The 26,868-nt window shown below is 46.6% G+C and overlaps 9 protein-coding genes across 9 annotated transcripts; 2 read left to right on the forward strand and 7 right to left on the reverse strand.

Annotated features, from left to right (window-relative positions):
• Window positions 1–498: 498 nt before the first annotated feature.
• Window positions 499–2,093, reverse strand: SAMD00019534_066390 (hypothetical protein; the record flags this gene model as incomplete). Its single annotated transcript, XM_012898459.1, has 6 exons — window positions 499–596; window positions 697–1,068; window positions 1,164–1,262; window positions 1,357–1,615; window positions 1,692–1,798; window positions 1,901–2,093. Coding segments are annotated over 6 exons (1,128 nt in total), but the record flags the coding sequence as incomplete, so codon positions are not given.
• A 467-nt stretch (window positions 2,094–2,560) lies between these two features.
• SAMD00019534_066400 (hypothetical protein) lies at window positions 2,561–11,149 on the reverse strand (the record flags this gene model as incomplete). Its single annotated transcript, XM_012898460.1, has 6 exons — window positions 2,561–2,719; window positions 2,799–7,463; window positions 7,545–9,287; window positions 9,357–10,640; window positions 10,705–10,761; window positions 10,835–11,149. The coding sequence occupies 6 exons, from the start codon at window positions 11,147–11,149 to the stop codon at window positions 2,561–2,563; spliced, it is 8,223 nt and encodes a 2,740-aa protein (XP_012753914.1).
• A 1,332-nt stretch (window positions 11,150–12,481) lies between these two features.
• On the forward strand, window positions 12,482–13,414 carry SAMD00019534_066410 (hypothetical protein; the record flags this gene model as incomplete). The annotated part of the gene is made up of 1 exon (XM_012898461.1): window positions 12,482–13,414. A coding segment is annotated over one exon (933 nt), but the record flags the coding sequence as incomplete, so codon positions are not given.
• Window positions 13,415–14,199: 785 nt separating this feature from the next.
• SAMD00019534_066420 (hypothetical protein) lies at window positions 14,200–14,620 on the reverse strand (the record flags this gene model as incomplete). The annotated part of the gene is made up of 2 exons (XM_012898462.1): window positions 14,200–14,310; window positions 14,372–14,620. The coding sequence occupies 2 exons, from the start codon at window positions 14,618–14,620 to the stop codon at window positions 14,200–14,202; spliced, it is 360 nt and encodes a 119-aa protein (XP_012753916.1).
• Window positions 14,621–14,871: 251 nt separating this feature from the next.
• Window positions 14,872–16,803, reverse strand: SAMD00019534_066430 (hypothetical protein; the record flags this gene model as incomplete). The annotated part of the gene is made up of 1 exon (XM_012898463.1): window positions 14,872–16,803. The coding sequence occupies one exon, from the start codon at window positions 16,801–16,803 to the stop codon at window positions 14,872–14,874; it is 1,932 nt and encodes a 643-aa protein (XP_012753917.1).
• A 1,114-nt stretch (window positions 16,804–17,917) lies between these two features.
• On the reverse strand, window positions 17,918–20,870 carry SAMD00019534_066440 (hypothetical protein; the record flags this gene model as incomplete). Its single annotated transcript, XM_012898464.1, has 2 exons — window positions 17,918–19,038; window positions 19,094–20,870. 2 exons carry the CDS (start codon window positions 20,868–20,870, stop codon window positions 17,918–17,920), a joined length of 2,898 nt encoding a protein of 965 aa, XP_012753918.1.
• A 14-nt stretch (window positions 20,871–20,884) lies between these two features.
• SAMD00019534_066450 (hypothetical protein) lies at window positions 20,885–21,082 on the reverse strand (the record flags this gene model as incomplete). The annotated part of the gene is made up of 1 exon (XM_012898465.1): window positions 20,885–21,082. A coding segment is annotated over one exon (198 nt), but the record flags the coding sequence as incomplete, so codon positions are not given.
• A 589-nt stretch (window positions 21,083–21,671) lies between these two features.
• SAMD00019534_066460 (hypothetical protein) lies at window positions 21,672–25,617 on the forward strand (the record flags this gene model as incomplete). Its single annotated transcript, XM_012898466.1, has 2 exons — window positions 21,672–24,044; window positions 24,121–25,617. The coding sequence occupies 2 exons, from the start codon at window positions 21,672–21,674 to the stop codon at window positions 25,615–25,617; spliced, it is 3,870 nt and encodes a 1,289-aa protein (XP_012753920.1).
• A 48-nt stretch (window positions 25,618–25,665) lies between these two features.
• On the reverse strand, window positions 25,666–26,820 carry SAMD00019534_066470 (hypothetical protein; the record flags this gene model as incomplete). The annotated part of the gene is made up of 1 exon (XM_012898467.1): window positions 25,666–26,820. One exon carries the CDS (start codon window positions 26,818–26,820, stop codon window positions 25,666–25,668), a length of 1,155 nt encoding a protein of 384 aa, XP_012753921.1.
• Between the last annotated feature and the right edge of the window lie 48 nt (window positions 26,821–26,868).

Below are 26,868 nucleotides of genomic sequence, written 5' to 3' on the forward strand. Positions count from 1 at the left end.
CAAAATCGATTTTGGTCGAGTCTAGCTCGATGATCGACCACGAAAACGAACGAACAAAAGTTTGAAGTCAACAAAAAACAAGATACAGATATTTTCGAGAGATACATCAAGTAATATAAATATATATTTGTATAACAATGATTGGTTGATTGACTGGAAGAATGAATGGTATTATTATTATTATTATTAGGTACATGGTACGACTCGAGAGGGAAACTGGAACTTGAATGAAATGTAGTGATGCTGGTGCCCCGTTCTGAATCCGGGAATGGAGATGTTGTTGGGGGATGTGTTTGGAAAACAATGTTGTATCCAAAGAGTTAGAGATAGAGTGAGAGAGAGAGAGCCAATGGTGACTCCCATCTTGTCCACAATGTTGTTGTTGTTGTTGATGATGTTGTTGATGATGATGTGGTCGTTTGAATCTGTTGTAGTTACTGTGTTGTTGCTGTGTTGTTGCTGTGTTGTTGTTGTTCAGATATATTCAGTTAGTTAACAAAATGACTCGGTAACATCCTTGAGCAAAGCCTTCCTTGTTCGTGACAGTTTGTTCTCGAGTATAGGTGCAATGTATGATGCCTTCTCTGCATTCAACACTGGTTTGTTGTTGTTGTCGATGAAGATAGGTGATGGAGAGTGAGTGAACTGTCAGCATGATGTGTCTCAATCAATCATTCACTCATTCAATCAACTTACACTTGGCATAGAAGAAGTCCTTGAATGCTTGATCCTTCTTGAATAGACCGTTGGCTGGCATGGCTGGACCAAACTCGGGAACGGTCTCTTTGGAGACGATGCCTAGACGATAGTAGCGCTGGCCTGGATCAGACTCGAGACGAACGGCCTTGACCACCAGCACGACATGTACCTGTCTTGAACTGATAGTGGTTGGTCTGTAAACGGTATCGCCATCCTGGAATACAATGACTACAATGTCATTGCCAATATGTCGTTTCCTCTCCAATTGTTGCTTGTCCTTCACATTGAATGGTAGCATTACAGATACATGATACATCACTTCATTATTATTGACACGTTGATAGATTGAATGTGTACCAGTTGTTCCAGCTATTGATTGATTGAGTGGAGTATGAATGAGTGAGTGATCGTGTCCAGGTCATGGGCGAGGCAGTGGCCTTCCCATCAATATCAATCTATCATACATCTAACATCCAGTCCTGCTCTAAAGTTTGTCCATCCAGTTAATGGTACTCGCTCGCCAATGAAGTCCAGGAACTCCTCGAACTCTGGACTCGAGTCAACTGTTGAGGAAGAAGGGGAGGTGGAGTGGAAGGGTCATGATCAGTATGATGGTCCAGTCACTTGTCCACTCATCAATCGCTCGCTCAATCATACCATTGGCAAACATCTCATCCTCTTTGGTCTGTCCCTCCATTGCATATAGGATACCAAACTTGAAGCCCTTGATGGTCTGCTTCTCTTCGAGGTTGAGCAGAGCCTGTGGCAGGGCTGGATCGACAACCTGTCGCATGCCATTGTAGTACTGTGGCGTGATTGATCGCAGCATATCATAAGGTGATGGTCCTGCTCTAAATAGTCTTCTCCACCACGATGCCTTGACTGTCTCTGCTGGTACCTGCATCCTTTCATTACCCTACCAAGTGCATGTGTCAGTGTTCGTGTCAACCTCAGCAACGTGTCGATGACTGGCGATGTTGACATGAACTTACGGCTGATGTTCTTATAAGTACACTATAGTGCTTGCCATCCTGTTCCAGCACTATTGATACACATATAGGGTTCTCTGGCTGGGTTGAAGCCAAGAAGTTGTAATGTTCTATGTGTTTGTGTGTGTGTGAGTGTGTGTCGCCAGACTGTTTCCGCGCGTGTTTCCACGTGTGTTACCGCGTGTTACCGTGTTTCCATGTCGCGACCATACCTTTGTTAAAGAATGTCTCTCTGTAATATAATGCATCATTGTCTGATAGATCAAAGACTCCATCAAACACATTCTGTACTGTTGAGCAATCAAACACTTTAAGCTCTTGATCGGCGGATGAGCCCTCTATCCTATATGTAACAGATGGAGCAATCAATACTCCAGCATTTGTCGATGATGAACTCATATCTGTTTAGGTCTCTGTTGTTGGAATGAATATATATAATATATATAATATATATATAATATTAATATGATATGATATAGTTAGAGCAAGATGATGATATGATGAATGAGTGAATGAATGAATGAATAGAGGTGGTTTGGTGATGGAGATAAGAGAGGGAAGAGGACTCTTAATGTGAGTGTATTATAAGTGATTGAGTTAGTGTTTGTCAATGAAAGTGATCATGATCACCAGTCACCCCTTCGCACACTCACCAATCAATCACTTATTGAGGTGCACCCACCTCCGATGACCCCCACTCACACACCATCACACCTAATGAAGAGTTTGATCAACAATGGGTCTGTGATAACGAAGTAGATATGTTATTTGCTAGAGAGGTGTCTATTATTATTACATGTTTGGGTTTGTTTGGTATTGATGGGATGGGTAGAGAGAGGCCGACCGTTTGATTGATTGATTGATAGATTTGATCATTCATCATCGGATAGGATATCATCCAGAATAGATACAATTGCATTGTCCTCACTATTCAATGGCTCTACAAGTGTGAACTTGGTCTTGCAGACATGTTCCAACAACTCTGCACAATTCTTAAGTATTGATTGATTCAATGTCATTGTTGATGGTCTCTGTGATTGATTGATTGATTGATTGGTGATGGATGGTTAGTGCACTCAAACATGGTTCCTAACAAGTGGATACACTTACATTGAATCCAGGTCCACTGTCTAGGACACCTTGGAATCCAATCTTTTGAAGGTGTTGTGCAATGATTGATTGTTGTTTGTCGTTTGAGGTGTTGGCCATGGCACGTGTTGGCATGGTAGAGTGTACAGAGTTCATTTGATCGACGATGTACAGTGCATTCTCGACAATCTTGTGATTGTCACAACTTCCAATCACACTGGATAGTCTTGGAACGAGCAAAGAGTATACGGTGGTGAACAGCTGTGCATTGTACTTGATACCCTCGCGCAGGATGTCAAAGACCAGCTGTTGTTCGGGCTCGCGATCTGTGTTGAGCAGGACTGTCACCAGGAAGCTGATCAACAGGTGCTCGTGATTGCCATCGACCAATGTCTGTGAGTTGAACAGTAGATGTCCTTCCGTGTTGCTGGCCGATGCTGGTAGCTCGCCCTCAAATAACATCAATGCCGTGATGTATCCGAGCGTGGCGTTGTTTGTCGTCGAGGCCTTCTTGGCCATCACCAAGAGTAGTGTGTTGAGCAGGCGCATTGTGATCTCCTTGGTCGACGCGTTCTTGAGTCCCTTGAGACAGTGTGTAGCCAATGCGAACGACATGTTGTTGTCGAAGCTTGTGCCTGAGACCTGGCACACTCGGTCGATGATAGGTGCGCAGTCTGACTTGGCCGCCAGTAGCGTCTGATGAACATTGTCCTCGCCACCAAACAGCTCATACTCATCCATTGTCTTGATGATTGTCTCGAGGAGCGTGACTGCCACAGAGTAGATGCGAACGTCATACACCTGCATGAAGAGTATGGCCACCCACAGGAGAGAGGGCAGCACCTTGGACTTGGCCGTCAGGTACATCTGCAGGTTGCTCAGTGCGTGCAGACCGCAGTACACCATATCGGAATGGGTGACAAGTGCGTTGGGCGACTTGGCCGTCTGTGCCAACACTCCCACCACATCCTTTATGTTCTTCTCCTTGAACTGGCCAGCCTTGATGATGTTGCCCACTGTGATCAACGAGCGGCTTTGCACTGGCGGGTTGTTGGCGACTGCGGAGCGCACTGCCAGGTGTGTCCAACGCAGGTGCCACTGTTTCGAGCCATCATATCCATTGTCCAAGAACACCTTGAGTATTGAGAACAACATCTTTACAATTGGGTCCACATTGGACACTGGCATCTTCTCCATATCAGTCTTGATCCAATCAAGGTTAGTGGTGGAGCTGCTTCCAGCACCATGTCCATGAGATGTACCATGAGTCGGTCCATGATGTGAGCCATGTGTAGGGCCATGTCCATGAGATGCACCATGATGTGAGCCCTGAGCACTATGATGGGCAACGTTGCCGCTGCCACTGGTGGCACTTGTGGCGTCGGTAGTGTGGATGCCAAAGAGGATGAGGAACTTTTGTTCGCCAAGCTGTGAGATAAGGAAGGGGATGGATGCGAGACGTCCATCATTCGACACGAGCGAGTTGTAGAGTGAGTGCAAGGTGTTGATCAGGATATTGTACACGGCTAGACGGACCAGGGCCGAGCCAACGCAGAACAGACTGGTGCCAAGATAGAGTATCTCGGGCAAGTACAATTGAGCGCACTCGGCATTGTCGAATGTCACGTACTGGAGAAGACGGAGGTAGGTCGCAATCTTGCTCCACAGGGGATGCTCTGACAGGTTGCCTCCACTCACCACTGGCTGTTGTGAGGTCTTCTCGAGCAGGCGCAACAGACGCGCGATCAGACGACCGCTTGTGGTCTTGGGTGCCGAGTATGAGATTGAAGTGATCATCTCACCGACGGCATCCGTGTGCTTGGGCTCGGGATACTTGCGGGCACAGCGACTGAGCGCCAGGCCGATCAGGACGTCGCTCTGCTTGCCAATGTTGGACCAAATGCACTCGTGAACGGATGGTCGCAATGCCATCTCGCGAACGGTCAGATCAATCATGATGTCCAATATGTTGACGGTCTTTTTGTAGCGGTTCATCAACTCGGCTGACGCGCTGGCAGGCGGCTTGGTCGCGTGCTTGGCCAAGTTGGCGATCCAGGGAGCGATGTACTCGAGCACCAGGAACTTGGAGCCCTGTGAAGCCTTGGTAATGCCGTGCAGTGCCTCAAGCAGGAACTCTAGCGCCAGGCCAGGTTGTAGACGAGCGACTCTCTCTGATATTTGAACGATCTGTTGGTTGCTATTGCGTGGAACAAACAGGCCGCACGTGTCCATGATGCGAGTGCCCTCGGCGAAACTGGAGTAGCGCGACAGTGCACCTAGCATGTTGTAGGATGACAATCGCAATGCGCTGAAGCTGCTGCCAATGTTGAGCAGGGCAATGTTAAGCAGCGTGCCAGGGATGTCTTGTGGGAGCACGCGGTTCGCCGGCACAGTGGCTATGCGGTTGGTCATGTTCCAGCGAGCCGTGCATTGGGCGATCGCCTGAAGGATCTGTGCACGCTGCGCGCTCCTGAACACCAGTGTCTGCTGCGGGTTCTGCAACTTCAGCTCAAACTCGTTCGCCTCCGACACGTTGTCCGTGCTGACCTTGAGCACGGTGCTGATGTGGTAGTTGTCAATCAACGCGCTTGATCGTCCCATGATAGAGTACAGCTTCATTGTGACCAGTTGGATGCTGTCGTTAGTCAATCGTAGCGTGTAGCTCTTCTCGCGATACTGTCCACTATTCTGAACGACGGGGGAGAACGACGCCTTGGTGTTTAGCTCGCTGTTGCGTGTAGTGTCAGGCAGGCCGTTGTTGGCTTCGTGAATGTGTTCAAAGATGCTGGAAGGGTTGGACGAGAACACCGTGTACTTGTGTGTCTTGGAGTTGGCGCCGATGATCTTGGTGATGGACTTGGCGTGCGACTTGACCAGATGACTGGGGTTGAGAATGAAAACGTGTCGCAGGCTGTCCGTCAGCCAGGCGGGAACATGGCGAATCCACGTCGAGATCCAAGACAGCGGGATGATGTTGATCTGTGTGAGTAGTGAGCAATCCACCACGATGACGTAGCCGGTGGTAGTGGCGCTGCTGTGCTCCTTGATGGTCTTGAGCAACATGTAGTACATGTGCTCCTGGTCGATGGACGGGTCGAACCTGCGAGCGATGTAATAGAACACGGGCAAGTTGTCCTTGATAGTTGTGCCCTGGCAGTAGAACAATTTCTTCTGCTTTAAGTAGTCCAGGTTGCTGTTGTCATGCTTGCGCAGCAATGAGTCAAAGTAGTTTGTTGAGCCAGGCTCCCAGCCACCCGCCGCAGCGACTCCGCCAGGCGCGCCACCAGTAGGCGTGGGGAGGGCGACCTTTTTGCTCATTGGGGTGGGCGCTGGCAAGCTTGGCGCGCCAAGACTCGTGATGATCCTCTGCAACTGTTGTGCATGAGCCTTGTTTGTGGCCTCCAGAGCCTTAGTGATCTTGTCCAGTCCGTTGACAAAGTGGCTGTGGAGCAGGACTGTGTCCTCCTGCTTGGTGTCCCATGTAGGGCGTGCCGGCTCACTAGTCGTTGAAGCCTTTTGGTCTGGCGAGAAGGCGATCAGCGCCTCGAATACGTGGTCCACCAACTTGGCATTTTCTGACACAAACGTGTTGAAGTTGTTCATGAAGGGCTCTCGAATGTTGTTGCCTGTGGCGTTGGAGCCGAGCTTTTGGAGCACCTTTGTGACGAGGAGAAGAGCACGTCTGTTCTCCTTGTTGAGCGCTGCGGCCGACGAAACGATGCCAAAGTTCTCCGGTGTGATGATGGCCGGACAGATGTACTTGAGGAAGAGGATGCCGATGATTGTGAGCTTCTCGGCACCGGGGAAGAACTCGTGCACTGTCTTGGAGATGTAGGCGGCAAGCTCCTTGACAGACGATGGAACGCTGCCCACCGTGTCATTGATCGATCGGATGAATTGGCGCGCCAAGATTGATAGACGTGCGACATTGGAATTGATATCCTCACCTGGGCCAAGCTTGGTGGGATCAATCTCCATCGACTCTTTGTTCGTGAGCAGCTTGTTGATCACGGGGAACAGAGCCTGCTTGAGGTAGGGTTGTCCAATTAGCTTGATGTACGAGGCAATCATCTTGCTTGTAAGTGTGTTGCCGCGGAGCATGGTGGCGGCGTTTGGTTGTTTGGTTGTGGACACCTCGTAGTGTATCATCTTCTTGAGGATGCTGATGGAACGATCGTTGGCGTCGTAGAAGTGGACCAGGATACGGGCTACTTCGTCCGACTCGCTGGCCTGAGCCAGCGCCACAATACCCTGATACTCTGGCTCCAAAAGGTAGTCGTAGAACTGCTGGTACTTGAGCTGCTCGGTTGTTTTGTTGTTGTTCATCTTGAATGAGGTCTGCGCTGCAAGTTGAGGTGTGCCACTTGCTCTTGCCATCGATGGCTGGCTACCCGATGCAACAGCCGTCTTGAAGGTGGTCTGTTGTGGTGGCGATGGCTGAGTCGTCTGGTTTTTAGTTTGTGTAGGACTTGATGATGATGAGGTGGAGGTGGCAGAAGCAGGCTGTTGTGGAGGAGGAGTACTTTGATTGAGAATGTTGGCAATCATTTGAATGAACGAAGCCCTTGTCTCTGGGTCCTCATGATAGCCCATGTTGATAAAGTACTCCTGCCTCACGTTACTACTCAACATATTGTTCAAACATTGAATGGCACCATCAGCGATCTGTTTGCTCATCTCATTGCCCTGTAAGAATTGATTGATTGATTGGGGGAGAATGGTTAGAAATGATTCCATGTCTCGCAAGTGGCACACAGGAGCACTTACATCTTGCTTGCACTTGCTCAACAGTGTGGAGAAGATGTTGAAGTACTTCTTGAAGGGGTTTGATCCACTTGAGTCGTTGGCTGGGAATACTAGGCCAGAGAGGAGTGAAGCCATTGAGGTGATGCATGAGATGTCAACGTCCTTGATGAGCTTGGCCTCAGCCATCCATTCTCCTGCTGCTCCTTTCTGCTCGCTAACACTCTCACGTATGTTTGATTGTCCACTACCACCACTGCTGTTGCCACTACCACCTTCCACACGTGCATGAGTGTCCGCGCCATGTCCTTGACCAGGATGTCCTGGTATGATGGCATTGAATACTGTGGTCCACTCAATGATAGACTCAAGGACAGACTTGCGGAAGTCCACAGAGAGGTTGATGACGGTGGGTCGCTGCGCAATGATGTCCAGGAGCGAGCAGAAGTTCTTCTTCATTCGCAAGCTGGTGGCGTTGAGTAGCAAGTGACCAACATACTTGATGATGAACAACATCATGCTCTCGAGAGCAGGCGTGGTGGCCGCGTCCAGATCCTCGGGCTGCTGTGCTTTGTCAATTAGGTTCTTGAGGAGATTGATGGTCTGGTCGACAAAGAGCACGCATCTGTCGTTGCTTGGGTCGGCTGCGGGCTCGCTTGACGAACATACTTGTAGCTCGCTCATCAGATACTTGGTGAGCCACGACTGGCATGCGGGCGCCAGGGATGTGCCGACCAGGAGGATGGATGTCTCGCGCATGAACATGTTGTCGCTTGTCATGTGTTCGATGACTTCGTCCATGAGCATGCTGATAACTTTGACGCGATCCACATTAGCCGACACGACTGTTGACGAGGTGATCTTGCGACTCAGTCTGATCCTAGTCGTGAAGTTACCGATGGCTGCGTTGAGCGTACCAGTAGATGAGCTGGATGTGGGTGCCACAGCATGTGTCTCTTTGTTGAGCGTGATGTTGCCCAGACTGCAGAGGAATCCCAGCATGTTCTTCCACTCTTGGCGAATCACACTGATTGGTCGTTTGGACCTGTCATTCGAGTCCTCCGTGCCGTTGGAAGCCATGATCAGCGGTGCCAGCAGAGTCCATCGTGCAAATACTTCCTCCCAAGCAGCAAAGTTACCGGTGGTAAGCTTGTGGATGCGACGTAGCAGTGAGCGGATAACCTTTTGCTGCTGCTGTTTTCCTGTGTGAGCCGAGCAAGATGTCGCCATCTTCTTGTATATGGCCATGTTGGCCAGGATGCCATTGCTGTCGTCTGAGCTCTCGCCCAGGATTTCGATCTCCTCGCACAGCAGGCCGAAACAGTGTGCAACGCGGGAGCAGATGTCGCTCTCGCTAGAGCACAGGTGGATGAGAAGGGCAAACTCCAGCTTGGTGGTGCCCTGTTGGCGGGTGTCACGCACAGAGTTGTGCGGCAGCAGACTGTCACGCGACTTGAACAGGAACTCATTGCGGCGAGCCAGCACCTCCTGCAGCAGTATGAGCATGCGCTGTGTGTGCTCAAGTGATTGATCGCGATTGTCGATCAGTGAGTTTGCCAGCGACACGTTCACTGCTGAGCTGATCTCCCAAAAGCCATTGATCATCTTCTTCTCATACCATGACTCGACGTATGTTGGTTCGTGCAGCTTGAGCAATGTGGCCGAGGCCAAATCGACCAACTCCTGTGACAGTGTCTGCGACGCTGCGATCTGGCACAGGCCTACCAAGATCATCCTAATGTCTTCCAAGTCCTGGGCGGGTGATTTCTGGATGTTGGGGAAGTGAGGAAGAGAGGTTAGAGGTGGGGAAAAGGAGTCCAAAGCGAGCCCACATACCATGGGAATCAAGGAGAATGTAGGATCGACCTGGAAGAGGTTGATGATGAGTGTGATTAGCTGGATATCAAATACAAGTCGCTCCTGTTGCTTCTTCTTGTCGTTGCTTGAGGCTGTCCTGATTGATTGGAGACATTCATTGAACATCTGCTTGAGCTGCATCGAGACAATGGGATAGACCTCTGTGAGAGTGGCGCACCATGGTAGGCGCGCACTGCTATCCTCGTCGTGACGCAGACGCAACAAACTCTTGAGCAACACCAGTCGGTATTGGATTGAGATCTCATTGTTCATTAGGTCGGGCAGGATGCCGCGCAGTTTGCGCGACGATGTCTTGATGAGCGCCACGAGGAAGTCGGCCATCAGGTCGACCTCGGCAGGTGTCTCGGGTGGGCGCTGAGTGAAGCGCTCCTTGATGTCGGCCTCGATTAGCGAGGAGAGTGGCTTGACCGCCGACAGGTCAGAGTCTGACACGTAGACAGACGCACGATAGATGTACACGTAGCACACCGAGACGACATCCGCCAGCTTGGGCTGCTTGGTGTACTTCTTCAGACTGTCCAGGAATCGGCGTTTGACCGCCAGGTCACCGCCACCCGCACTGCCAGCCTTCTCGTTGCGATGCAGCTTGATCATCACATCCGGGCACAACAGCAGCAGAGTGGTCATGAGCGGCCACAGGTTGACCTTGTGTACCTTCTTCTTGGCCCATCCGTCGACAATGTCAAACAAAAGGTCGGGAGCGACCGACAGCCGCTCGCCCTTCTGTGACATGGATACAAACTCCATGGGGTGGTGATCGATCCAGTTCCAGATCGCCTTGCACAGTACCTGGGCCAGAGTGAACTGTTGTTTCTCGCGCCTGAACGAGCCGGCCGACTTGAGGATCTTCTCCAGTAGCTCGGCAAGCATGCGCGCGTTCAAGTTGGTGTGTTCCAGGAGTAGGAAGTAGTTGGAGAACTGCTCGTCATTGGGGTTGACACCGGCCACACTGTTTAGGCTGTTGCCGCTGTTGCCACCTCCCAAGCTACTGCTGATGCTGTTGCTGTTGCTACTGCTGCTTCCCATGTTGATGACCAAGTTGAGTGTTTCAATAATCCTCGTCTGTACTATATCATAGTTGGTGGCGGACAGCTGGTAGATCACTTGGCCAGATGACAAGTGTGTCTCTGAGTCATTGGCCGATACGGCGCGTATCAGGCAACCCATCGACAAGTTCAATATACGTTGTGCCATTGAGTCTTGCAAGGGTGGAGGTAGAATCTGCTCCTCCTTCTCCTTCATCTGTGTTGTTGCGTGTGTCAGTATCCATTATCCATTAGTCGTCCTCATTGCCATGTATACTTACCCTCATGATCTCCTTCTCATCTGTGATACGGCTCATCATCTCTTTGTATTGTCGTTTCTGTTCGGGGTCGAGGGCAAGGGTAGGGTTAGTCGATCGTTCACGTGAGGGTCACTCAACTCCGAAGACTTACAATATGTAGCCACTGATGTTCCATGCATCTAGCGAGCAATGAGAATGTATAGGCCAATGCCCATGAGTTGTGATCGCCATTGTCACGTGAGTCTGTGTCTCTGTTGTTGTTGCCGCTGTTGCCACTGCTACCGCTGCCAATTCCACCACTTCCACTTCCACTGCCACTACCGCCGCCGCCAACACTTGTGGACTCTCTTCTCTTTGTAAGTGACTCTATGATATCTGCCAATCCATTTGCAACAACATTCAACTTATTAGCGCTGAGTTCTATCAATGTCTGTTCATTCTGTTTACGGATGCCGTTCTGCAGCATCTGATCATTGCTAATGAATCCATATGTCTTCTTATACTTTATCTACATTTGTTTGATTGATTGAATGTTAGAGGTCATAAGTTCGCGGAAGTTTGTTGGACTTGTGGCGTGTGGCAAGGTGTGTGTCGTGTTTCCGGGCTGAAGTCGCCGTGTGGCGAGGTGAGTTTCCGCGCGGAAGTTGGGTGGTAACTCGATATTACCTGTACACTAAACCTGTTTATCAAGTCTGTTATCAACCTGTCCTCATTGTCCATGTTGAAAGTATATGTTTATAATAAATAATATAGTAATAGTAGTAGTAGTAGTAGTACTTGAAGCTTGTTAAGTTCTACTATTGCCAGTAGTGATGCAGACTACTTTTCTGTCTGTCTGTCTTCCTGATGATGAAGTTAAGATAGTAATTAATTAAAAGTACAACAACAATCTGTGTTTGAGAGGTGAGAGAGAGATACCAACAAAGCACTCCTCCCTCAATATTAATACAAATATATAACTATTATTATGATGTGAATGATTTAGTCAAAGTATCAACAAGGTCGTCATTGATTGATGCCAACTTGGTCAGTCATTCATGTCACCCACTCACACAATACATCAGAGCACAACATAACATCAATCAACCTCATGAATTGAATTGAATCAAGTAGTAGTATTAGGTGATGGCTCCAACCCAATCAGTCATTGATGAAACCACCCAATCACTTAATGCCACTGTTATGATTGATTGATCACTGTACCCCGATCAAAAAAGGCTGTACTACGCCAAAAACAACCCCCACCCCACACCGATTAGATATTGTTTGATTCAAAGAGGACCCATGTTTTTTCCCACGACTTTGACCAAAACAGGGGTGTCATCATTATGGATCGGAGTTATTATTATCATGATCATGATTTTCATTTAATTATTATACACATAAATACATATCGTATATATATTTATATATATAAAATATAATAAATGAATAAGTTAAGGGAATGAATTGCATAAACAATAGAGTTTCTTTGGTTATAGTTGTAATTTCAGTTGGTGTATCTCTTCTACTTGGTCTCCCTGTTTGTGTTTATAATCGATACACAACGCAACTACCCACCTCTAATGACGAGTCATCAACTAAACATACCAATACTGGATTCACATTTATAGTCGATAACACTGTTCAACAACGACCTTTACCAAACAATATGCAGTCGATTCTCCGAGGTAATCATTTTGCAAAGATGTACTGTCCAGTCAGCAAGGCAGGGGATTGCCACAACAGCACCTATTCTTCTTCCGCTGACGGCTTCATTCAACTCCCAGGAGGGACCCTTGTGAACCCAAAAAGCATCTATTTTGGACGACACTCATTTGTCAGCAGCGCCATCATGGCCTACTCAAACCATCACCATTTCATGATGCGACCAGAGGACGTGTGGATATCCATAACCACTCAGCTATCGAGATACCTTTTGGCCAATAAGGAGAAGGTCTCCAACTTGTGGCCGGGGCTTGCCATTGGTGAGCATTTACACACGACGCTCATCATTGTGGAGAATGACGATCCTTATGACTTTGCAAAACGTTTGGTCACCCTAATCATCGAACGCATTCATGATAAGTCTTTTGCCGACTGGTTTATGCCAAACTTCACAACTACCACAAACAAGGACCGGATGGTTGGTTCCATGGTATTTGCTTCAGCGGCACATACGATCCATGACTATGAATGGATTTGGACGAACTGTGGACTACCAAAAGTCACTCTTCTTGGAACGGTGGAAGATTGGCAAAGTATCAGAAAATTAGCGGATAGACTTCTCCAATTTGATGTTGGAGATCAAAAAATGTCTATCTGGTGCATATACCTCTTTCCTGTTCTGGACAAACTAATCGATACGGCATTGCGCCAACCTGACATTGAATGGTGGCGAAGCATTGTTGATGACCGATTCCTCGAATCCGGTGCTATTTCTGGCTGGATCACAACATTTGTGGTCTTTGATGACAATGGACAATGGCAAGACAAACAAACATCTGTAACCAAGGAGCCAAAGTGGTACGTTCCCCGTGGCGATGAAGAGGACCAATTTCCATTCACCCTTGCCAGACAGTTTTATCCGCCACACCTTCCAATAGTTCGATTGGATCACATAACCCGAGGGTATGTGTCGGTGCCCTTTAAATACACCGCTGGCTCAGAAAAAGTATACCATGGGGATATCGTTGCTGGACATCTTGCAGTTGACTTTGTTAACAATAACAACACAATTTCGCCAAGGCTTGACTTTGAGATAGTTTCACCATCGTTCCGTAGTTAACAGTCACGAGATCACAATTAATGATACTAAATAAATACTATATTTGGTTGACTGGCACTAATCAATTTGATTGATTATGACCATCACATCCAGAGACCCAGTTCCAAACATTTTTATTTAGGTCATTACTTGTCCAATACCAGTTCCTTGGCAATGGAAACATTCTTTCTTTCCAAGACCATTGCATATTTCACATTTATGTTGTATCTTTTTTTTTATTAAGTTAGTTAATTCGTTCAATCAATCAATCTATCTATGAATCAAAAACTTACCCTGGACTTTGATCGAAATGATCCTGAACAATGATAGCATAGATTCTGTCCAAATCCATTACAAAAGAAACATTTTCTTGTTACCTTTGATGTAGTTTTAGTTTGCCATTTATAGATTATATAAGTTATAAGTATCAAGAACAACAAGAACATCAACATTAACTTAACCTGGCCCCAGTTGATGACGGGATACACTACATCCAAAGGTGGTAGTATATCAAATTCTTTTTCTTCATGTTTTTGTTGGTTATTTATTAATAATAATAATAATAGTAGTTGTTGTAAATGAAGTGATGTAATTAATATATATATTAATTGATTACAATGATACAAGTTAATTCATAAATAAATAGTTGTTGGAAAGGTTGCCCCTTTGGATTATCAAAATAAAGTGACGGTTGATGTCTTTACACCCAACCAATCAATTTTTTTATTAATAATAACAATTAAGATGATGATGATGATGTTACTTGACATCTACAGAATAGTACAACACTTTGCATTTGGATCATAAGTCTGCATACCAGTACCCTTGCAATGGAAACATTCATCTTTTCCAGATCCTCTACAGATGCCACATTTGTGATTCTATGTTTGATTGATTGATTAGAAATTATTTGTATGATCATGTTTCATTAATAATACATACAGTGAACTTTGCACGACCTGATCCACTACAGTGGAAGCATGCCTTCTCACCCTTTCCATCACAGAAGTAACATTCTCTTGTTACTAATTGTACTAGGGCCGGTTGTTGGGGTTGAGAGTGTTGTTGTGGTGGATAGGCATATCCATGTTGTTGTGGGTGTTGTTGTGGAGGATATCCATAACCTTGTGGAGGTGGTTGGGCATAAACTTGTTGTTGTGGATGGCCATACCCTTGTTGTTGTTGTTGCATTGGTTGGTTGGTATTCATTTATTTGTTTGTTACAAGTTATTGTATTTGTAGATATTGTAGTTGTTGTGATAGTTTGGTGAATGGTTTTTTAACTTGATTGGAATAAGACCATACCAAAAGGTTAGGTGATAGTATGATCGATAAACATCCAATGGCTGGTAGTGTACTTAGAAATGATACGTAGTTGTTTGGTTTATTTCCCTCATTTCGTCCATTGACCAAAAAAACTCTATTTTTGATCGTGTTCGCCCTCAATCCAACTCATCAACGTTTGATGACTTTTGTTGTTGATGTCCATTGCCATTACTAGTACCATTGCCATTGCCATTGCCAGCGCCATGCTCTTGATACATCTTGGTCATGATTGGATTGACGATTGACTCCAACTCCTTCTGTTGGTACTCAAACTCATCTTTGGTAGCAGTGTGATTGCCCTCCAACCACTTGAGCGACTTGTCAACGGCCTGTTGCAGTGCGCCCTGATCATCGGATGATAGCTTCTCACTGACCTTGTCGTCTCGAATCGATTGCTTCACAGAGTATGCATAGTTCTCCAGCTTGTTCTTGGCCTCAATGCGCTCCCTCTGCTCCTGGTCCTGCTGCTTGAACTCATTGGCCTCGGCAACCAATCGTTGGATCTCCTCTGGTGTCAGTCTGTTGCTATCATTGGTGATGGTGATCGATCCCTTCACGCGCTGGTTGGCCTTGTCGACCGCGGTCACATTCAGTATACCATCGACACTGATGTCATAGGTCACCTCGATCTGGGGCACGCCACGCGGACATGGTGCAATGCCAGACAGCTCAAACTTGCCCAATGGATTGTTGTTGGCGGTCATGGCACGCTCACCCTCAAACACTCTGATCAGCACACTGGTCTGGTTGTCTTGGTAAGTCGAGAAGGTCTGCGATCGCTTGCATGGCATGGTGGTACCACGTGGGATCAGCGGTGTCATGACACCGCCCGCAGTCTCCAGACCGACAGTCAGTGGCGTGATGTCTAACAGGATGCAGCCCTTGACCTCAGCATTGCCAGTGTTGTTGATGATCGCCGCCTGGATGGCTGCGCCGTAGGCCACGGCCTCATCAGGGTTGATGGACTTGTTCAGCTCCTTGCCATTGAAGTACTCTTGCAACAAGTGCTGCACCTTGGGTATCCTGGTCGAACCGCCCACCAAGACAATCTCATTCACCGACTTCTTGTCCATCTTGGCGTCCTTGAGCACGCGCTCCACTGGGTCCAAACAGTTCCTGAACAGGTCGGCATTGAGCTCCTCGAATCTGGCCCTGGACAGGGAAGTGTAGAAGTCGAGACCATCGATCAGGGCGTCAATCTCAATGCTGGCGTTGGTGCTGGATGACAAGGTCCTCTTGGCGCGCTCACATGCTGTGCGCAGACGTCTGAGCGCTCGCTGGTTGGTCATCAAGTCCTTCTTGTGCTTCCTCTTGAACTCCTCGACAAAGTGCACAACCATGCGGTTGTCAAAGTCCTCGCCACCCAAGTGAGTGTCTCCCGCGGTGGCCCTGACCTCAAACACACCATCCTCAATCGTCAGCAGGGACACATCAAACGTGCCACCGCCCAGATCAAAGATCAGGATATTTCTCTCGCCCATTCCCTTGCACTTCTCCAGTCCGTAGGCGATGGCGGCTGCGGTTGGCTCATTGATTATACGTTGGACATTGAGACCGGCGATCATACCAGAGTCGCGGGTTGCCTGGCGCTGGGCGTCGTTGAAGTAGGCTGGCACGGTTATCACGGCATTGGACACGCTCTTGCCCAGGTAGCTCTCGGCGGTCTCCTTCATCTTGATCAACACCATGGACGATATCTCCTCGGGCTTGAATGTCTTGGTCTCACCCTTGAAGTCCACCTGGATCACTGGACGGTCATTGTCCGAGGCGATCACCTTGAATGGCCAATGCTTCATATCGGCCTGCACGACTGGATCACTAAAGTTGCGCCCAACAATACGCTTGGCATCGAATACTGTGTTGGTAGGGTTCAGGGCCACCTGATTCTTGGCCGAGTCACCAATCAGTCTCTCGACATCATTGAATGCCACATAACTTGGTGTTGTCTTGTTTCCTTGATCATTGGCAATAATCTCCACTCTATCATTCTGCCACACACCAACACATGAATATGTTGTTCCAAGGTCAATTCCAATAGCTGTTGCCATTATTATATTATATTGATTGTTTGAATGATTGATTGATCGATTGACTAATTGATATTAATAGTTTGGATTAATAATAAATTAATATTATTATTATTAAATATAATTGTTATTGATTGTTTGATTGATACTTTCCATTGTTGGTTTCCAGGATCTATTTATGCCATAGTGATCTATGTGTATTTGAATGGAATTTCCATCGTAGTTATCAGTGATCATTCTTTGATTCTTTGTTGGAATTTCATCCAAAACCACCAGAATTATTTGAGAATTTTGATTCTTTTTGATGAGCTTTGTCATTCAAACTTTGACATCTTTGGCAATAGATGTCCATCTGGACAAACCAAACTTGATGGCTCAAAGGAGACGATAAATTATATTTTATATTATTTAGTTCACCTATAGGTTATGAAAATAGATAATAGTTATTATTATCTCAAATTATGAATCCATCACCTTTTGTTCATACATGTCCACAAATAGGATTTGATTCATTAAAAGGAAATATTTGTTCAGAATGGTAATTATTCATATGACTCAATCAAACAATTAAATTATTAACCATTGATAATAATAATTAGGAAACCTAAATACTCTTGATAAAATATTAAATATTGACTTATGTTGTTATAGTAGAAAGGATGAGGATGTAGTTGGTGAACATTTAAATAGTGGAATTATACATCATTATGGTTACGATTCAAATAAGATAGTATGTTTGGAATTATTGGATAGTACAACTACTACCATTCAAAATGGACATGATGTTGTATTAGAGTATGATTCAAATACAAACACACTTTGGATACATCTTGGTGCATATGGCTTGGTACAACCTTCAACCTTGCCCTTTGTCCGAGAGCATCCTCATCCAGCAATATTCTCACATATGCTCAATGGAAGAATAGCTGCATTTAGAATTGATCAAGCTAGCTACACTGTGGCGCACTTTCCAGCAATCAATCACAGCCATATCAGTGATCGCCAGCGAAGATAGATACTAGACACAACCTAAAAGTTATAAATATTTAATACAATACATTGGTGGATTGACCAATGCGTGTATTTGTTTAATTGAATGATTGATCAAATGATTGAATGATTGTGTCCACTCCAACTAACTTGGTCTCATAAAGGTGGTCTCTGTCATAAAGTTGGCAAGGAAGAGTGAGAGCAGGATGTATGAGAACATGACTAGGCCGAGGAGGGAGAAGAAGAACTTGGCCTGGCCAACTAATGAGCTGTCATCTTTGGTCTTCTGAGCAAACATAACTCTGGCCTGAAGTATTTGTTGTTGTTGTTGTTGCAAGTTGATTTGTTGTTGTTGATTATGTTGTTGTTGTTTCTGTTGCTCATGTTGTTGTTGTTGCTTTGCCAATATTTGTTTGATAACTTTACGCGAATCCTCCACTTCATTCTTGTGAACCTCGACCTCGGACTGACTACCCTTCCTCCAATCAGCCACGTCTCCATGCAGCTTGATCCATCTCTCATTCAACTCTTTCATTGTGTTGCCAAGCCTTGATGTTGCGTCCTTGTACTGTATCGTCTGCTTCTGTTGCTCAGTCTCTGGCTCCTCGGGCAGTTGAGGCAGTTGTGCGATACTGAACTTGAGCTCGAGTATCTGATGGTCCAGCAGACAGTCTGGACTCTGTGTGAATGATTGGGACAGCTGATCGATGCACTGGATCATCTGATGGGCCAAATGGTGCGAGTGGTTGAGCTGCTCGACGACCGCCATGTTGCTGCCCGCCAAGTGAGACTTCAAAGCATTGTACTTGGATGTGAATGTGTCGATGGACACTTGGTTCCTCTGTGAGTTCTCCAGGCTGGCCTGCAGCTTTCGATTATGTTCGCTAATATCCGATCGCTCAATCTCCAGTGAATCAATCTTTGCTCGCAGCTCAGTGATCTGATTCTGAACTTGTGCGACATCTGGTGCCGGTTGTTGTTGTTGTTGCAATTGTTGTTGTTGTTGTCGTTGCCAATTGATATTCTCATCAAATGCAATCTGTTGCCTTTGTAACATCTTTGCATGTTGTTGTTCCAACAGCTGATATTGTTGCTCTTGTTCCAAAATACACTTCTTCATCTCGTCCTCCTCTGTTGACAGTCTTGATATCCTTGACTTTAGTCTCTTGATCTCACTATCCTTCTCGTCCTGCACCCTCTTCAACTCTTCCTCATTGTTCAGCATTGTTGAATTCAAAGACTTTAACTTCTTCAACTCTCCCTTCTCTGTTTGATTGGTTAGTGATCATTTGATTGATTGAATGATTGAACTGATACATACTCCTTTGTATTGTGCGCTTTAACTCTTCAATCTCATCGACTTTGTCGTTCTCTCTTTTCTTACATCGCTCATACTCGTCGTTGAGCTCCTTGTGCCTCTTCTCGATTGACTTGAGTGTTTGGCTCTCTTTCTCCTTCTCCTTGCGCAGCTTGCTGTTCTCCTCCTTGTAATGCTCCAAGTCCTGTGCGGTCTCTTGTAGGTTGGCTTCGAGACCCCTAACCTTCTCCGTGTTGTTGTCTCTGGCACTCAACTGTTGCTTCAGACTGTCGATCTGAGTCATGTAATCGGTTGAGGTGAGCTCACCGTTCGATCCAACATCCTCCAACTCGCCGTAGAATGGTGGGACGGACATGTCAAAGCGTCGCAGGCTTGGGTTGGATGAGACAAGACCCGAGCTCCTGGTTGAGAGCGAGCCGATTGTGCTCGTGGAGGACTTGGACATTGACGAAGACATGATGGGTAGGTTGGCGCCATCCTCCTCAGGATCAGTGTTAAAGTCGAGCAAACTGTTGATTGGATGATCCAGGAAGACATCTTCATCCTGCATCGATGTGTCTACACTTGCCACTCGCTGGAAGTCCTCCACCATTCTCATAAACTCCCGGTTCGGGATGGTGTTGTTGATGAATGGCAGCGTGGCGATGATACCCTCGGCCTCGGACGGTCCAAAGCCATTGACTAATATGCTTCTAATGTCCTCGACGTGTATCACTCCATCGGGATCCTTCTTGATCGCTTCGTAGAATTGGAACAGCTCGTTCCTCTCCTCCTCGGGTGTCGCCCTGCCATCATCATTGTGCTGGTAGCCCATGGTAGAGTTGGTGGTGGGCGTGCTGAACTGTGACTGCTGCTGACTCTTGAACAGGGGTGTGTTGGCGGGGAAGTCGATGATATTTGATGGACGCTTGTTCATAAAGTGTGGCGAGTACAGTTCGAATCCACCCTGGCCAGCACCATCACTCGCTGTATTCTTGAGTGGGATGTTGGCATTGATTGGAGGTGATTGAGGCTGTTGCTGATGCTGCAGCATCAAGGTGGACATGTCCAGGAATGACGTTGTCTGTGCACCACTCTTGCTCAATGCTATTGGTCTTGTATTCTTATAGTACAAGGACATTGAACTCAATGTTCTTGCAAGCTTTGATGGACTACCTTGCAATGCCTGTGACTGTGATTGTGACAATGATGATGATAAAGTGTTTTTGTCATCCAATGATGCTCTCCTATCAATATTGGAGAATGAAGCGGAGGATGAGTGTACAGGCGTGTGCATTGGTCCTTGACTAGAAGACGACGACGATGGCAACGAGGCAAACAAGAATGAAGATCCTGATGCCGACGAGTCTGTAGATGTGGCCGATGAATTCAACTCTGACAATCTAAGATTTGGTGCCGATGACGACGAAGAGTATGATCCAATACTAAAGCTATCCAACTCGTCCAAGCTCAATACCTGATCCATCTGTGCCTGTAATAATTGTTGTCTCTTACTACTAATATTACTATTATTGTTTGTTCTTGTTGTTGTTCTTGTTGTGATATTGTCTGTCTGTGTCTGAGTCTTTGTCTGTGTCTGTGACTTGTGTTGTTGTAGACTTGTTGACAACATGCTGCTTGTTGATGTAGACTTGTCAGCTGCTGCTGTTGTGATGTTGTTGTTGCTGTTGATGTTGGATGTCAAAGTGGATGCGGATGAAGACAGGTGACCATTCAGATGTGAGTGGTGTCCCATTGTTATTGTTGTCTTATCCATCATTGCATCAACTCCGACTTCCATTTATGTAAGATTCAGATGTGTGTCTGGTCTGTCTGCTGAATGTGTGTTTGTCTTGTGTGTGAGTGTGTGCTTGTTGTCTTGTGATGCGTGTGGTGTGTGCGTGTGTGATAGGTTGTCGATGTGATAATGATCTCTGAATCTAAACAATAATAAGTGATAAAGATGTAAAAGTTACTTATAAAGGGAACTTTTAGATCTGTGTGTGATAATGAATGAATGAAGGAAAGATGTAGAGGTATGTATTATGAGATGAATGGAATCAAAATTCGCGCGCGGTGTTGAATGATTGACGAAGACCTATCCAACCTTAGCAGTCAATCACAATCACCAATACACCCTTTATTAATTGATTACTCTTTTTGTTTCGCTGTGAACGATTGGGCGCCATCACAACACCCTCCACCCCCTATCATTCAAAATAAAATGGAAATGAACTCCAGTTTAGGCAACCAATATTTAAATATCCAACACACATGATTGTAACGTACCGCAGACAACCCCTTTCATTCCCACTAACCACACTGTTCACATGACACTACACACACATACATCTCTTGGTTGGATCTCTACATTCATTCATTCATTCATACACTCACTCATTCATTGTTATACATCTTGATGAAGTAATAAGTATTAGTGGTGTGAAGTGTGTTTGTGATTGACAACAACATCAACACAAGACAAGATATATAAGTGTCAAACACAAGACAAGTGATGAACATACACCAACACTTCCAACAACAATACAACAACAGAGACATTAACAACAACAACAACAACAACAACAGCTACTACTAAAGGATGAGAATACGTCTACGTCTTAAAACACTTTATGCCAAACCATTGAATGGACCGGCCAACCACCAGTTGACAGTGGTCGATGTCAACCCACAGTATGAGATACAACAGCTGCTGAATGGCATGTCACACAAGAGCACAGAGTACCGCTTCTTCCACGCCAACTACTTGCTGGAGATGGACCGCACATTTGACCACTATCGCATCAAGGAGAATGATATCATCGAGACCGTGTCCAACCCATTCATCATGTGCGTGTTCTACAAGCTGCACAGCATGTATATCGCGCAGCAGGAGAATGAGCGTCGACTAAAAGGCTCAACATTCAACTCGCAGATGCTCATTCGCACGCTCACCTGTATCAAGTCTTTGTTCAGAGACGATATACCTTTTGTTGGCGACGACGTTGACAAGATCAAGCCCTACTTGAGAAACGCCGACATTGTCACTCTGCGCACCGAACTCATTGACTTCAAGCGATTCGATCAGCATCACGAGGACCCGATCGGACACTACGTACTACGCATATATAACATGCTGCCCGACGAGGAGCAGCGCCGCATCAGACAGACATTGGACAACGCGTACATGGCCTTCCCAGCGACAACAACAACAATAGAGACACTCACCGAGACGGACACGGACACTGAGTCCGAGGGTGAGTGTCTCACTCAGCCCGACCCCGTCCAGCGTGACACAATATACATGGCACCAAAGGACATTGATATCGATTGTGACACTGACGACGATGTGTTGGAACTATCCCGCGAAGGATCATTCAACCTGCCACAAGCCTCCAACTCGGTCACGACCCCCAATAGACAGAATGGTGGATTATCTTTCAACTTGTTGCTCAAGAATGGAACCACAAAGGAAAGCAATGATCCCGTATTCCTCAAGAAGCTCAAGTACATTGAGGATGTCAACATGAAGCTCATTCAAATGTTCCCAAGATGTGGCATACCAATCCTACCTCGCGTGACCATGAACTATCCAGACGATCAACTATTCCTCGACAACTCAGACGCGCCACTCCAGCTCTCCGACCTGGAGCCACCTCACTCTCCACCTGCGTTTCAATCAACTCAACCATCAACCTACAACAGCAACAACAACAACAATAATAATAGCATGAACCGGAGTAATGGCAACAGCAGGAACCACAGCAGGAACAATAGTATGAATGGAGGAGGAACATCATCAGGAACAGGAAGGAACTTGTTTGGGAGCAACTCATCTTTGAACAAAACAATGTCACTCAACAACTCGGCGACTATCTCTTTGGGTGCCAGCTCACAGGGGTCATTGTGGGACAACAGCTTCAATGGTTCACAAGGCGCTGGGTCGCTCAATGGTTCACAGAGGTCGATTGGAAGCCCGACACTCAGTCTCAACAACTCCACTGGCTCCAACTCATCCGCCACCAGTGGCTTTGGTCTCAAGCGTAGCACAGGACTGTCACTCAGCCAGAACTCCACCGACTCAAAGTTCACCACTGTCACGGAGGTTGTGTCACACTTCCCCGGCTCACTAGAGTATCAACAGAAGCAGCAACAGCAACCTTTGGCTGTGGTACCCAAGCCTGATCAGGCCTCAGATTCCAACTCAAACGACTCAAGCATGCAACTGAGTGTGTACACGGGCAAGTCGACGGTTTCCATGAGGGCCGCCGCCAACGCCAAGGAGAAGCTGTACTCGCCATTCTTCCAATCGTCAATGTACGCTACATTGATCGCGCTGTCCATTCATGACGGCAAGATATTCACAGACATGGAACTGGCGGCCGTGTCCCAGCCCTTTGCCTACATCGACATGATTGATGCTCAACCCGTGCCCTACTACTCCTACGCCGACAACCTCACGACAATGGCCTCAAAGGAGAAGGGACATCTGCTCAAGTGTGAGAACAAGATGTTCTCGCAGTCACCCAAGGGCAAGGAGTACGGAAAGCATCTGCTTCGGTTCAACATTGATTATGAGCAGTTTGTGGCCAAGAACAACACGAGACCGATATTGGAGCAGAGCAAGGTGACCGTGGTGATCGACACGCGAGAGGTCAAGGCCAAGTGTATCGAGAGGAATCTGCGAGACATGGGCGTCAACACCGTGATCAGGAAACTAAAGACTGGCGACTATTGCTTCGTGCCCACGCTGCCCACCTACTCAGAGTCGCTGGGCAGTGAGCTGATGTATCCGTTCCTGATGGAGAGGAAGACATGGCACGACCTCGAGAGCAGTATCTTTGATTCCAGGTATCTCAGTCAGAAGCAACGCATGGTCTCACACGAGATCCTCAATCGCAAGGGACTTTTCTACCTGGTCGAGGGTGTCAAGGAGGCATACAAAGGCGCAACACAGTTTGATGAGCTGGAAAGAGTATGTAATCAATCATTCAATCAATCAACCTGGGAACCATTCCACTCACTCAATCATATGATCCAACACAACAAAGAAAATAGAAGAGATGGTGAATACAGAGAGCTTCAATGTTATCAAGACGAACAACTTGTTGGAGACATGTAGATACTTGGCAATGTTTGCAAAGTTGTTGAGCGAACATTGGGATGAATCAAGAGGCATGTATCGATGTGCAGTGATCAATGAGTCGGCAGTGTTGGCCAATCCTCTGGCATCAAAGAAGGACCAACAACCACAGACAACGCCCGTGGACCGATCATATGTCACAATGGATTGCAGCTTGTTCAAGGAATACCTCTTGGTGCCAAGCTATCGCGAGCACGTCGAGCTCTGTGTCCGACAGACGCGCCACATCGAGAAGGTGTTTGCCATTCAAGGCCTGGCTGACTACACCAAGTCAATCTCATCCAACATGAATGCCAAGGTGAGGGAGTTCATCAGACATCATATGCTCAATGAGCCACTGAACAAGTACTTCACCCAAGATAACCTGCTGCTGATTGAAAGTGTGGACCAGATGTTGGTGTACTACTACCTGCTACACTTGCAAGTTGTCGTTGGAGTCAAGGTCATACCATTCCCATCCAAGACTCAAATGGACAATCTGATTACGTTCCGCGATAGGGAGGTCAACCTGGAAAGCAGTCTAAAGATGTCCAATCTGCAACATCCTCATTTCTACGCCCTACCCATCTCAATGGAAGAATCTCAGCTAGTGCTCACTCGAAGTCAGTCACTACCTTTGGCAATCACTCAATCATCATCATTATCACAGCCATCACTTTCACAACTTTCAACCTCAACATCAACAACATCTACATCATCAACATCATCAACACCTCAGAAGCGCAAGTTATCATCTCAATCATCTCAATCCTCTCAATCCACTCAAACATCATCCCAATCATTCCAATCGACACAAAGCTTGCCACCTCCAATCCAGCTACCATCCACGACGACTATAACTACCACAACGACGACAAGTGCTCAACCACAAGAGCCACCAACAAAGAAGGCGAAGGAAGAGAAGAAGAAAGAGAAGAAGGATAAGGATAAGATGGATACGACTCAACCAGATGGTGATGTTGGCTATCGCACTTGTAATCAACCAATGCATCAGGAGTGGTGGGGAACCAGTCCGGATCTGCCCACGACAGACTTCTACGCGCACAGCAAGCGATGCAAGAAATGCTACTGCAAGATACAGAACGAAAACAAACGACAGCGTACAATGAATCTGTCTGCTAACGGCGGTGACGAACATTTGCCGCCAGCAGCCCAGGTTCCCAGTCCCTTGACCACCGCCAAGACAGAGCCACTGCTCCAGCTAACCAATGCCCCAGATGATGCCACTCCAGCCCACGTGGCGCCAGCACCTCCCCCAGCAACCCCTAACAACAAGACTGGAGGACTCCAATCAACTCCCAATGGCACAGTGGTCATCCTAGACTCGCCCAATGGTGGTCCACTGCCTAGCACAACATCAATCATGAACCGTGACGCCCAGCTTCATCCGATCCATATCGAATGATTATAGATATATTATGTACATTAGTTTAATTAATTGGATTAAAGGTTGCTAATGCGATGGCGACCATTTCGGATACATGGCACCCAAGATTGTAGACTTTGTTGCGCCAGTGACAGATGGCACGTTGCCAGACATGTGGTTGACATGCAGGTATGCTAGATAAGCAAAGGCCAGACATTCAATTGCGTCTCCATCGACGCCAACACTGGATGTTGGCTCCACTACTGCGTTTGGCATTCTCTCTTCCAATCGATCCATGATCAACTGATTACGAGCACCACCTCCACATACCAACAGTCGATCACAGCCACCATGTAAATCCACATGACTTGCTATTGATTCCACGGTTAGATCAACAAGTGTTGATTGTACATCGTTTGGACTAAGTGTAATGGTATTTGAATGTTGCTGGTTGAACTTGTCAAGTTGTCCATGAAGCCATTCGAGATTGAACTGCTCTCTGCCAGTGCTCTTGGGAGGTGATCGTCCAAAGTATGATGTCGACTCAATCATTTGCCTTAACAACTGTTGATTGGTAGTGCCTTGTGATGCGAACACTCCATCCTTGTCAAAGGTCTCGCCAGTACATTGATTGATCCACGCATCCAACAATATGTTACCAGGTCCAGTGTCATAACCAACAACAGGCTCACCTGGGTGCAGCACGGTGAAATTGGATATTCCACCTATATTGACAACGATTCGAAGTTCATTGTCATTGGCCAACACTCTTGAATGGAAGATGGGTACGAGTGGGGCACCCTGTCCTCCACAGGCCATGTCTCTTCGTCTAAAGTCACCAACTACATTGATCGAAGTCCTCTCTGCCACTATGTTATTGTCACCAATCTGCATTGTGAAGGGGTATTGAGTGTCTGTTGGCTGATGCCATACAGTCTGTCCATGACAACCTATTGCCTTTACATCACTTGGCTTCACATTGGCCTTTGACAACAATGCATTGACCGCATCAGCAAACAATATTGCCAACCTATGATCAATCTCACCAAGTGTTCGCAAGGTAGTTTGTTGTCCTTGACATATTGACAACACTGCATCCTTCAAATCACTTGGGTATGGATGTGAATGCATTGCTATGACCTTGAACTCGTTAGGTCCATCACCTGATTGTGACGATTGAGTAGTGTTGGTACTGATGTCCACCAACACAGCATCGACTGCGTCCATACTCGTTCCAGTCATCACTCCAATATATAGTTGATGATTATCCATCCTATTTATCCTATCTCT

This window comes from Acytostelium subglobosum, assembly GCF_000787575.1.
Source record: "Acytostelium subglobosum LB1 DNA, scaffold: scaffold12, whole genome shotgun sequence".
NCBI lineage: Eukaryota > Evosea > Eumycetozoa > Acytosteliales > Acytosteliaceae > Acytostelium > Acytostelium subglobosum.